The 14,253-nt window shown below is 34.0% G+C and overlaps 1 protein-coding gene across 1 annotated transcript in view; it reads left to right on the top strand.

Moving 5' to 3' along the window:
• LOC113497030 overlaps positions 1-12,396 on the top strand; it is a 92,537-nt gene extending 80,141 nt beyond the window's left edge. Inside the window, exons 3-6 of the mRNA XM_026876466.1 lie at positions 169-304; positions 6,906-7,039; positions 8,305-8,506; positions 9,507-12,396. Of these exons, the coding sequence (XP_026732267.1) occupies positions 169-304; positions 6,906-7,039; positions 8,305-8,506; positions 9,507-9,670 (636 nt within the window). The 3' untranslated portion in view covers positions 9,671-12,396. The remainder of the gene's footprint in view (positions 1-168; positions 305-6,905; positions 7,040-8,304; positions 8,507-9,506) is intronic.
• The last annotated feature ends 1,857 nt before the right edge of the window (positions 12,397-14,253 follow it).

The following is a 14,253-nucleotide window of genomic DNA, read 5'->3' as shown; positions in this document are numbered from 1 at the left end:
TAGCGACGGACAAAATTAGTGTGTTCCACAAACGCTAGTTTCGAGTCTGGGTATCTTTGCGCAAGTAACTTGTTTGTAGAATCCCCAAAAGGCTAAATTTAAGGAATGTTCTGCAATTATTTTTTTGTATAGAAAATAAAATAAAATTTATTATTCAATATTTTTCAGATGAACAGATCGAACGGTACTCAGGTCTTACTGCGACGACTCGACCTGACCTTGGCTGGCAACTTTAGCTGTGAAGTGACTGCGGACTCCCCGTCCTTTGCCACGCAGGTCGCCACCAAATTCATTGACGTCATAGGTAAGGAGAATTGCTTTAAGTTTTTAAAAAGCTTACTGTCAAGCCCGGTTTGAGATGGTCGTTTAGATAAAAAAACACCAGATGACTCCTGCTCTGGTTTGAGTGGAATGGAGTGTCCGACTTCTACTGATTTAATTCCAATCATTTTCCTTTCTTTGCCGTCTTTAAATTTTAATTCGATTTTTTTCTGTGATAAATGAGAAAATCCAGAATATAATAAAAGCCTTAGAGACATGATCAGACATAGCAACAGTCTAATGCTTTTAGCTGGTATTCAGAGTATTTCTGAACTGATTTTCTTTGAGTTACCATTTGTCAAGTCCGCGCTATGTAAAGGTCTTGCGTGTCATGTAAGTTATCTCTTGTAAAAACATTTATTGCTTCTTTTCACAATAGCTTTATGAAATGCTATTCGAATAAATTTCCTTGCAAATCCAAAAATACTTGATGTCGTCCCGGTAAGGGTTGTCGTGCATTTGACAATGCGTTGACGTTCAATAAAATTGAAATCTCTGACTGGTATGTAAGGCATAAAAATAGATAACTCCTGAAAATCGTAAACAGGTAGTCAAGTCTAATCAACATTTTTATTGAATTAGCTGTTAATATAATTTTGTCATGGTAGCCTGGCGGTTCTCAGGATGGATTTATATCTACAAACTAACAATGTGACTTTTTAAAAATTACATGAAGTTTCTTATTTTATTTTAAGACACCACTGGCTGACGATATCCTGAAGAATCCTGAATTCCAAATATTGGAACCTGATATCGCTAACCTGCAGTGAGCTAGCGTCGTGATTAATTTTAAAACCTTCCATTTACGGGAAGAGGCATGTAGGATGTATAGACAAATGTTGTTATTATAATGTGTAGATTTTTGAACATATTTTAAGGAAACATGATCGATAAGACTGCCTCGGCACACATAACTAAAATAAAGCAACTGGAAGGTCTTATGTTCTTACATTACATAATTCACGTCTACTGGATAAATTATTTACTCCAACCAGTTTTATACAAAAGATGCTACAGTTCAGAAACGAGAAAATATGAAAGCTTAAAGGAACATAAAATAAATTCAATACTACCTATAACAATGTTCCATGATGTGAAAAATAGGTCCGTATAGCTGCACTGAATGTACAGTGTATCCACTCAATTTGTCCCGGTTACCCCGGCTAGTTTATGAGTTTTGTAACAGGTGGTGCAATTTGTCGCTATTCCCGAATGACATCGTTTATAGTTTATTATTTATCAAGACTTCTGCTGATCCGATAGATTGTTTAGTTTATACGTCGGCGTTGAATCGAACGACTTGGGTCATCGTAAAACAAATTATGAACGATACAATGGAACGGCTATGAAACACATGTGATGATGTAAAGTTCTTTACTCAGTAAAATAAATAAGCCTAAAGTGAAAGGACTAAACAAATGACGATTAATGCCTCAGGTACATATTAAAGTAGAAGATTGTTTGCTTTGTAAACCATAGCATAACTAAAAAATTACTAAATTCATTTAAATATTTGTGAGCAAATCAGGAAATTAGCTGCTACCAAGAAGTAACTGTTACATGCGGGTACTATCTACTATGTATAATATATTATCAGTTTTTGTAAAACTGACTGCAATATACCAATTATTTTTGTGTTTTTTTTAGTTTTAAATGATAGATAGATAAGAACAGTTTAGTATAAAAGTTAAGTTAACCATGGCTTTAAACCAAAAATACAATGAATAATTTCAGTTACGTGAAATATCTATACTAACGTCATCATTAATCATATAACGCGACTCTAAGAACTTCACTATAAGATCACTAATGCGATAAGTTTGGCAAATGTCAATCAATTAGTAAGAATCCCCATAATTCGCGTGAAATTAATTTAGTGAGAAACCAATATTTGCGTCATGAAAATTATTTTTATATCCCAAACGCATTATTATCATTTAACATTTCTGATATAAGCTGGATAAGCTTGGCTAATTGTAAGAAATACTGAGAAATCACGAATAATAAAATAAGGGGAAAATTTCTATACGATTTCATGAATTTGTGTATTTTATTTATATTTAAGAGATTGGCTCTTTACTCATATTTTTTTTTTCAATTTAAATGAAAAATGAGCCTTAAAAAGTTCGTTTGCTTTTGGATGAACACTGACCCTTAAAAGGTATGAACTAACCATTACTATATTTGACTTACAAGATTTTAAGGTGGTCGATTAAATAATAAAGTCTTCAGAAATGTTCAAAAGAAAAAAAACAACTTCAGCAACCTAAAACAACCCTGTGTTACTAAATAAACGATGAACAACGCCATTCAAACATGTACATTTTCGTATAGAGAGAGAGGTATTACTAGCTGAACCCGAATAGATTAGAACATGTGTGTAATATATCTTAAAAGTCAGCACTTTAAAATTAATATACCCTTGTCTACCAAAATAGTCAGGGTATAAGAACAACTATAATAAACTTTGCTTTTATAACAATAAAGTACTAACTCACTAGAACCACTTAATTACAAACCGTCTTTTGCAAATTTTAATTATACCAGTTATAATTTTATGGTCCCGACTCTTATACCAACTTAAAGAGTAACTCAATTTAGGATGAAATTTATTCGAGCTTTGAATATTATATTTGGATAATAAAATAAATACTTAAGTAATTTAATTGGGTTAGCTATTAAAATTGTCGGTTTGTGAGGCGTAAACTGTTCAACGAATAATGTTACTTAATAATTGCTGATCAAGATATCGTGGGTTTTCAATGCTATATAATCAAATTTTACAGAAATGCAACGCATTGACACCAAAACGCAGATAACGTAGCGCGGGGGCTTATGCGTAGTCAGTAAGATTTGACCACACTTGCTTCCTCCCCAGAGAAGTATCCATGAGGATACCCCTTTACAAAAAAGATTCTACAAAAGACTGAAAAATTTCTTAAAACAGTTAATTTTCAACCTGGACAAACTATAAAGAGATAGTTACAAATTGTATGCTTTAAAATAAAATGGCAAACGTCAGTAAACCACATCAAAGGCAATCAATTATCAACTTTTAACGGCCATTGAACGAAAACAAAAGACAGATCAAAAACTCTTATAAAATTTTCGCTTCCATAATTTTAAGTCAAATAAGCAAGAGATAATAAGGTTATTTCCTACTTGATAATGTTAAAACTTTTCGAGTCCCAGTTTTACTTCATTAAGCAACGTTTTATGGTCATCTTAACAATTTTATTGAGTCGTTCATAATTTTGTAATTGCGACTTTACATTTTAATTGACTTTGGTGCCGGGCTTCTGTTACTTTTATAAGATTTTGATACCATATTTCAGGGCAAATTTATTTTTTTTTGACCTTTATTTTAATGTCAGTTTTGGCTCTTGAGATGAACGCTAAGAAAATATGTGTTTCACTTGACTCTAGTCTCACTAGGAATGCCTGTTTGTATATAATCAATCAATCAATTCAGTTCATCGAAGTCGTGTGTCGTATGTCAGTCACATAGGCCTCCCTCAAATTGCTCCACAGCAACCGGTTCTCTACTTTCTGCATTCAGTCCGAGCCACAGCTACCTTTTTAGGTTATCTGTCCATCGAGCTGGATCCTACACTGCTTTTGCCGGACATCAGTTCTTTGACAGACATGGTCAGCCCATCGCCATTTCGGTTTGCTACACACGCTATGTCGATTACTCCAGTTCTTCACTTCATTCGCTGAAGTAACTCTTAATCAAATTTATTACCCATCGTCCCTTCTGATGGTATTTAAAGCAATCATTTCAAACGATGAAACAGTATGCCATATCAAATAAATATTAAGCAGTTCTACCGTCATATCCTAAGCGTGTTCGCCATTTGGTCGTAATACTTCCCTATTGTTATTTTATGCGACATAAACTTTTCGATATCACTGTCGTTATCGGCGACCGATCTCATATTTATTGGGGATTGTATAGGCTAAGTTCTGGCATATCCTGTTGTTTATAACGGGGAAGTCGCTGATAGTTCCCCTGTATCTCTTTGTTTTATAGCTTCAAAAATTGTTATTGCTTTAGGTCTTTTGTTATTTGTTACAATTTTAGTTGCGTCTAGTTTTGAATTTAGACAACATTTAGCTTCATAATTGTGTCAAACTACGTAATTACTTTGCTCCTTTGTAGTGGATCAGCTGTCTGATTCAAATTATTCGTAAATACAACTTATACTCACGATTTATTCGAGCGACCTCAATTGACAAGATCCTACAATTCTGCTGACCACAATTTTGGAAACCTTTTAGTTTTCCGGATCCTGTAAAAGACAAGAACATATGTTCAAAGCACTTCGACCCCCATAACAATCAAACCAGGATCCAATTCTTGGCAATAACTGTAGGAAACCTCAAACAAAGCTTGTAAGAACACTAGCAGCCCATTCTGCGCGGTTGTTGTTCGCCATTTATCCGCTTGAGCCAGGCTATATATTACCTGCGCTCGGCGTTCAGATTTCGCCATATCTCAGTCAAAGAAATGCTAAAAGAACAAAAAGGTATATTTTGCGATATTTTGTTCCAAATATTTTTTCTGCGAACTCTTTTACATCAAATTTACGACGTATCGCGTTCAAATTATACTATGGAGGAAAAATGTATCTTTGATCTTGTTTTATTAGTAGATAAAACGGGAGCTGAAACAACAGCAAATTTTTTTGTGTTCGGTAAGCGCCGCCGGTGTACCATTTAGGTTCTGAATATTTTCTGTCTTCATCCATATTCTGGGTTGTAATTGGTGGCAGAAGAGATTTATACGAGTTGTAAATGGAAATTCTGCGACTGTCAAAAGGGATTTATTTCGTAATTAAAAGCTGGAATTTTGGGGTGTGCGGTGGGGGTGGGGAAATTTAAGCTGTCCTTGCTTGTTGGTTTTTTAAAAACAGAAAATTGTTTCTAAATTTTATTTCTTGCTGCAAAAAAGTTGGACAAAACTCCTTAAAATCAGAAAGCAAAAACCAAATATAGCTTGAATTGCTTAAAGAGACCATGAACCATGAACTTTCAGCGCCCCTCAAATAGAGTTAATACCTAATGACGTAACATTTTCAAGTTGAACCCTCAAGCCCGTGTTGTGGTTACATAAGGTCAAAGACCTCTTCTATTTCTGCTCAATTTGGCAGCACGTCACGTGGTTATAACATCTGTAGCTGAGCGTGAGTCGCCTAAACATGTTGACTACAAACCAGGGCATGTGTAGTGACCGGATATTGCGTAAATCAATTTCAGTTGAGGTTATGGAAGTTCCGGTATGTGGTTTTTAAAAATGGAATTTGAGGTTTGGATTGGGTGAGTGAATGAGTAGCTCTTCCTTATACGAATCCGTGCATGAATGATTTTACTGAAAAAATAGTATTTATTCTTGGGGATTATGATGATAGTTGAACAAATCTGATTACAGGAACAGCACTATGGCTGATATTTCAACAAGTGCGTTCGTCCCAAAACTGTTTCACCATGGCACATTGGTGAAAAACGCATGCATGGATTAATTGTAATCTGCTTTAAATCAAGATTCAACGAAAAACCTATTTCATAAAAAAATTATATTGCCTAATCAGCGAATATTAAGCTGATGAACGCCAAACATTAGCATTTCCAGAAATACGCATGATTTATATTTCTGCTAATTGGCACTTCTGTGTACTGATTAAACTTCAAGTTAGAATTAAATGGTAATTAGATATCATATCAACGAAAATAAAAAAAAAAGCATTTGATATCGAGATTGTTTTTAGTTTTATTATACCTATGACCACTATACTCCAGAGACTAATACCTATATAATACTATATGTATAGGCACAACAATATTAAATATCTATTGAAATTGTCTGGCCATCAATCATATTCCATCGGCTAACAGGATTTGAGAAAAAAATATGATAGAACGGTTCTCTCAGACCATTCAAGTGTGGCACTTCAGCTCATCTAATCAATTTCGTAATTGATGAAGCGGTTTTTTTATTATGAAGATAAGCAATCTTACCGTACTTAATATTTACCATAAAATTTTCCTATTTATAGGTAGGTTACGCAACGCCCTTGATTTCTTTCTACAGCAAATTAAAAATATGGGCTTTACAAATCTATAGTCTATACTAATATATAAAGCTGAAGAGTTTGTTTGTTTAATGTTAATCTCAGAACTCCTGGTTCAAATTGAAAATATTTTTGTGTTCAATAAACCATTCATCGAAGAAGGTGTTAGGCTATGTAACATCACGCTGCAACTAATAGGAGCGAACATATAATGGAAAATGTGGCAAAAACGGGGAAAAATATTCATCTTCGAGGGCTTCCGTTCAAAAATTCCTAACTTATATCTTCTAACCACGCGGACGAAGTCGGGGGCAACAGCTAGTTACATAATATCTGCCAACCTAATAAAAAAAAACCATTCTATTTCAAATAATTATTATTTGGATTCAAAAATTCTGTTTGTGTTTACCGAAACTGGAGCATATCTAAAACTTTTCGTTGAGAGAGTAGTTTGAAAACTCCCATCTAACCATTTCCTTATAGTTCCTAACAGTATTCCATCATATATTTCAGCATTACCGCCAACGGCTCCTGTGCTGAAGGCGGACAAAGATCGGTATCAACCGGGAGAGGTGCTGCGAGCTAATTGCACGTCATCACCAGCGCGACCAGCTGCTAACCTCACCATCTACGTCAACGAGGAGCCTGTAAGTATACTTCTATATGGTTTTTTTGAGATTGTGATTGTGAAGAAATAGTACATGAGTAGAAAGATAAATTAAAAAACGTCCGAAGGTAAAAACTTTCACTCCCCACAACTTTTCAATGGTGGACCGATTTATATCAAGCATATCTAAAAACACTCGCACATAATTCACTTTTAATATGTAACAAACTTAATTAAAATACATTATGGTACGCAATAAAGAATTGAGAAAATCGCACAATCTGTTTTTGAGATATGATGTACACAAAAACACAAAGTATACAGACAGACACGTCAAACTGATATCAACCATCTTCTTGTTTCGGGGTTAAAATAAAACTGGTTGGTTAAGAGAAAAAGGAATAATTTGAGTCTTATGAGTAATGTTAGACTACCCGTTTTGTTGATACGTTTGAGTTCTTAGACACTAAGGTCATGAGGCAACGAACTTTTGTGATCTCTATGAAAGGTCTAATCAAACCAATTGTAAGAAATTACGATTGTAAAAAATGTTAAAAGTTAAACGTTTTAAAAGCTTAAAAATCGCGTGTCTCACAAAATTTAAATTGATCCAAATAAGAAGTTTTTCATTTAAAACTTACCACAAGAACGGTTCTTTTTATAAAACGACGATCAAATATAACCGTCGGCATCGCCATTATCACATCAACGTTAAACTACTTTTGTTCTCACAAAGTAATTTCGTTTTCAATTCAATGGACAACGGCCTAATTTGAAGACATAAAGTTTTTAATTGAATTTCTTTTCGGCCACCTGTAACCTGCATTAGTATTGTAAATTACTTCAACGAGACCTCGTAAAACAGATGGCTCTAAGTAATAAGTAATTGTTAAATTGCTCGTAAATCAAATGAATGACCTAGCGATCATAAAATTAAGACTGAAATGCAATTAAGTATGCAAAAAAAAATATAATAATATGATGTCGTTTTTAAAAAAAGCCGTGACGTGACGTTTAAATGCTCTTTTAGTACCACCTGTACGTCTAAGATTGACTATAATTTATTCCGATGAAGACGACGTTAAGACTTTTGCTTAGCCCTAGCGAAAGACTAAATTGATTGTAATAATATATAATTTGTCGATCAAGTCTTTGAATGATTACCTTCAGAGAAGGTCTCATTTATATTCCCTCTAGACATTCACAAATCCGAATTAACGGAAACCCGTTTTTCATCTTTCTAATTTGGGAATCGATGGAAAACTGAATCAAAGCGGTTTTTAACTTGATTGTTTTAAATTTCAGATCCGTTCGTCAGAGACCAGTCTTCACCCATCAGAGAGCGGTCTTCTCTGGACGTTGGTGAAGGCTGACCTGAAGGTGACCCCTGACCTCTTCGTGGGAGGACGGCTGAGGGTCGCCTGCATCGCCACGGTATATGACGTGTACAGGAGCTCAGCTAACCTGGACTTCTTTACACCAGACACAGATCCGCGACCAGAGAGAAGTAAGATACCAATGTTACTGTTGATTTTAAGTCTTATGCTAGAAGAGTTTGACTTGATGGCCACAAATGTATAAGGGCTGATAGTATACAAGGAATAGATATCTCAAAACAAAAATCTATAAATAGATTCACATTATTGGTCACAAAGTACGTATCCAAGAACATTATTATTGTAAAATATTGTTTTAGTTCTCATGGAATAAAAACTTTATTAATAGGAAAGTGAGAGTACCTAGCTAGCCAGATAACAGGTACTGTAAGTAAAGATTACAACGAATATATTAAAAAATGAAATAATTATGTATTAACGACCATTAAGCTAGAAAAGGGTATCTGGTATTCTGGGAAAGGTTCCAAACTGAAAGCAATTATGCTGGATATTAATTTAAGCGAGAAAATTTTCCGTGGTCAGTTGCGTGAAATATTGGCCTTTCAAAAAGTATTTAGGGTTAAGCAAATGTTTGAGGAGTTATTGATGACTGGTATTTTAGGAACGTGTTACATCGGTTATTATTTGGATCTTCCCGTGGACTTTAGAAGTAGGTATGGTTTATCCTATATATTCTAATAATACGTACAACGTTCACCAGGCTGATATACTTACGCTCACTGGTTCACTAACTGATTGTTAAGCAATGTAATTTAAAGGCTCATTTAAAGCCATTTTCAATTTTTGTATGAAGACAAATGTTTCTAGGTAAAAAAATGTAAATTAATATTTTTTGCTGCTCTCACGTGTTTGAGAAGGCGTTAACTGATTTTTTGTTATTAAAACATCTTTGACAGTAGTTCCTAGTAGAAAGAAGCTAGAAAGTCAGACAACCAGTCTTACTAAGGGGTATCGTGTTGCCCAGGAAGCTTGGTTGAGAAATTCAGATGGGCAGTCACTCCTTTGTACTGGTACTTAGATGCCGGTTATTTATTTAGACTGGAAGAAAACCAATGATGATGATGACTTCTAACGAAGAAATTAACATATTATACCTTTTTCTATTTCCAGTAACTCTCAACGGCGCATCAAAATGCTTCCAAAGTTGGATTCTAGTACTCTTACTCTTCCTCCTACCAGTAGTGATGGGGCAAGACATCTACACCTTCTTGGACTACGACGATTACGATGAGAAGTACATCCCCGCTGCAATCGCATCACTAGTTGGCGGCTAAATTTGAATTATGATTTAGTTTTAAGAATACGAATTTAGTCTGATAATTATAAATTAAAATAGAACACAATACTTGATTAAGCACTATAGGTCTTTTTCTGATTTGATGTCATGTTGTTACATTGTATTCGTTAAGTTTAAGTTTAGTTTTATTGTTATTTTATAACTTTTCATCATCTACGACGCTTTTTGTTATCATGGAAAATGCTGTAGATAAAGGTTTACCTAAACAGTATGCAGATGTTTAACAAGCCATAGAAAACTTAGTTCAGGGAAAGACTAGTATAACGTATTATACGAATTATTGGTTCTGCAAGGACAGTTGAATGGTATAATATCACCACGCCACTGACCATTGTAACTTGGCGCGTGTTTTACACAGGATCTACATCACGTCTATGAAATTCGGTTGGCGGCTATTAAGATGCCTGATCTCTGATGCCGAAGGGACTCGTGGTTAAGCTGTCCTTGATACTGTCAGTCCGTGGGTGATCGGCTATGTCGTAACGAAATCTTCTGTGTTTCGGCAGGCACGTTAAATTGTGGGTGTTTATTATATATTCTTGACAGTCGTTACGGGTAGTGAGAAGCTAGAAAGTCTTACAACCTAGTCTCACTAAGGGATATCGTATTGCCCAAGTGACTGAGTTGAGGAGGTCAGATAGGCAGTCGCCTCTTGTAAAACACTAGTACTCAGCTGCATCAGGTGTGATAAAGGTGACTGGCTACAAAACAATACGTATTAATCTTCTAGCATCATTCCAATGAAATAAAAAGAAAATTAAAAGTACAACTTTCATTAAAACAAAATGCGTTGTAATCGGCAATTCTAATTTAGTCTAATTATTTTTTAATTAGTTATAAAATATAATTGTACACAAATGCAAGGATTATTTTATGTATGGTCATCAATTGCGCACACAAATTAAATGAAAAAGGAGACAGCATTTTTTGTGTTGAGATTGTTCATCCAGAGTTAATGTATTTATTTACCGTTCCATTCTTGTTTACGTAAAAAAAAATATATTCAAGATAAGTTACCAATTAGTTCTGATTCTTGAATTTCTCAAAATATACCTATAGACGGCATCTCGTATAGCCCACCGTTTTCAAAGCCGTCTGGCAGCGGGGAAGTAATCCTCTAAAAGATGAGTGCTAAGGTGATCAGTAAGTTCTCCTCAAATTATCCCTATTTACTTGACTTTAAAAGTAACATTCAATTTTAGTGTCCATTTTCTAACAATTGCGTGTGCAATAGATTACTGCATTCGTCTTATCTACTCTTTCTCACTTTTTTTTTTAAATCGTCTATTGTCACATTACACATGAATTGTCACAATTTGTACATTCCATTTCTCACAGTAAGTCTTTGTGTAAATAGTCTTTCTATTATAAAATGTTATAAGGTAATTGTGATAAATATTAAAGGCGTCATGTCTACATTAAGCGTAGCGGGGAAATTAAATTTTCATTGTATATTGTGTAAAAAATATTGATAAAATTATATTTTATTTTGCTTGTCGTAGTTATATGAAGATATACCAAATATTAACTAAGCGTTTGACATAATGATGAGAGTATTTTGTTTTGTTGTCTACTCCTGCATATTTAAATGTAAGAACGTACTGCAAATTGTGGTTATAATGAGCTGGACTGGGGTTTATAACAACTTTATAAATAGTCTTCTATTATTTGACATATTGTTGCAAGTTTACGTTTGAAGCTAATTTTGGTCCCTTTGTGTCCGAGGCAAACTAAAATTTTCTAAAATATAATTTAAATCTTAGTTAAAACTCTTGTTCAACATTTCTTTTCAGTACTGTAGTTTTGTAACGTAGTATCCTTGAGCTGCCAGTTCAGAGTATTATACAATATCTGGTTTTCGGTAGTTACAAAACATGACTCTTTAGTTATCTTTGTTTCTTACAAACGTATCGGATTACCGTCCATTCGGTTAACACGGCAAAGAGTAGTTAATGTACAACCTGCGTTTTTAGTTGTTTAAGTATATTTTATTGTTACAATGTTAAGGGAAACCCATACTAATTGTGATGCCAGCCAAGCAGTACTGCTTCGCTACCAAATTAGGTTAACAAGTGGCGCCCAACGTGGGACTACTTAAAGTTTAGTATACAGTACTCGTTCTCTGCTTGTAAGGCATTTTGTGGGACAGTAACAGGACATAGTTACTCAGATTCAGTAAAATTAGGGCTTAATTCCGACTTATTTCATTTCCTTCATTATTCTTAACTATAGCCTACAATGGATGATACTCAGAAACAATGGTACATCGAATATTTACTATACACTTTAAGCACTTTTCAATGAGAATTTCTAGCAAATCGTGAAAGGTTCATAACATTAAATCCAACCAACGAGGTTCCTTTTATGAATTAGTTCCGTGGCTTTTACAGAGATGGCGCTGTTATAAGTCTTTGTTAGAGTAGCAAATATTGTGAACGGTGGTGAATAAAAAATATTATTTTCTTAATGAATGATTACAATAGTTTTAAAGTGCATGATAAGGAAAAATGATTTTTGATGTTTTGTTAATGGATATTCTGATCTTACAAAAACAAGAAGTGGGTCAAAATAATAATATTTATTCAAATTGATACAATTAAGTACCTTTGTATTTTCAGTGTTTTGTTTCAAAAATATGAGGGTAAATTGTCTTACAGTGTTCAAATATAAAAAAAATACATGTTCACCTCTGAAATTAACAAATTTTAGCCGTGATCATAGATTATAATTATTCTAGATATGAAATGATTAGTTAAAATAATGAATTCGTTTATGAGTAATTAAAAGTTTATATTCCTTTTTTTATGAGAATTTGTTTGTATGTTTATGCTAGATATGTTTATTCTATGTTTTTCAAACATTCTGACATTCGAAGATTTTAAACGTTGCACAGAGCACGAATTAGTTAAAAATGAATTGTTGACAAATTTATCCAAAGATTTTATTACTTCAATAAAATTGTAAATAAATAATTTTTTAAAAATAATTTTTCGTTTCATTTCTTATCGCTTGACGACAACAAAGCTCTTTCTTAAGATTTATTATAAACGACTCATACACAAAATATTGATAATTCTTGTGTCCTTGTTAAACGTAGTGACCTTTTCCACTCTAACCAAGTCTATTATCTAAGATTTACGGTTAACTTAGAAAATGCGTGAACTGTGCGCCTTGCACAATCAAGGGTCTTACAGTTCTAGTATCATAATAGATGAATCATATTAAGGGAATTCATTGCAATTTTTTGTCAACATTAATTGTTATCAACAAATTGTTGTTAATTTTTTCGGGTTCAAGAACAGGGCATCGCTCAAGCTTGGAAATAAACCTTCAAAACAGAGGGCCTAGGCGATAATTCATCGCAATAAAATAGAAAACGTATTGAAAATTCTAAAACCTATCAGAATCACTTTCTTTAAACTAACTGACGCTATTATGACTAATGACTAGTCGGTTCAATATATTTAGACCAATTTGTTAGCTATAGGAATATACAAGCTCTCTGCAGTCAAATGAATACGTCTTACGAACTCATAAATAACAGGTCAAATGCGTGTTTGAATCGCGACCCTGAGAGTCCCGTTCTAATATGATAAAGAAAATCAAATCGGTTGGGTGTAAAGTTCTGGTTCAGGAACCCAAAAATTCCTGTTTTGGGAACCCAACAATCACACCTAACAAATTTAAGACCGTAACAACAGTTGTATCTTTGTTTTTGTTGTAACAGCGATATCAGAATAGTTATACATAATGTAAAAAATGTTAAACTATCCAGCTATCACAGTTCCTGATGCATAGTCTGGTGACATACTGACTGACGGATAAAGTTGAACACACCAAGTTGTACCTCAGTAATAGGGTTCCGTTTTTACCCTTTCGGTACGTAGACTTAAAATAAGGTTTCAACCAAAATATTTCTTAAGCCTATTTCAGCTGATTTTTAAGCGAGACTTCGAAACAAATATTTTTATTGCTTGATAAAAATATGCAGCCCAACCTAATTGGCTCCTATGAATGAATGAAGAATTATAAGCGGACTGCAATTAGAACGCGCTAGAAAAATCAAATTAAGACCTCTAATGAACAAACATAGCGCGAGGCGGTTGCCGGTTAGAAGCACAGAGTAAGGTTGGTAACAGAGAGTAAAGAAACTGATAATGAACTTAGTGATAAAAAAATATCCCCAGTTGGACGGTATGTGTTCCTAATATTGTATGTGTTCGATTTCGGCATCAAATTGCTTAAATCAAACTATAATTTGCTGTCAAAATTCATATTTCGAGTGAATTTAATATCTTAAAAGAACTTAGCGTAATTTCATCGTTTAATTTCAACCAGTTTTTGTTACTTTTCTTTCAAAACGGCAGCAAAAATATCATTGAATATCATTAACATGAAATATAATAATCGAAGTTTCTGTCTATAACTACTCTGAGCTGCGTTATTCAGGGTGTTCCCATCGCATAGTTAGTCTCCACAGTTTCCGCCAGGGGCGCCGCAGTCGCTCCACAAAGCTTTAGCTAAGAATATTCTGCCTTAACACTGCACCAATTATTTACT

This window comes from Trichoplusia ni, chromosome 8 (genome assembly GCF_003590095.1).
Source record: "Trichoplusia ni isolate ovarian cell line Hi5 chromosome 8, tn1, whole genome shotgun sequence".
NCBI lineage: Eukaryota > Metazoa > Arthropoda > Insecta > Lepidoptera > Noctuidae > Trichoplusia > Trichoplusia ni.
The sequence above is the reverse complement of the archived record's forward strand: the minus strand, read 5'-3'. Positions and strand labels throughout refer to the sequence as shown.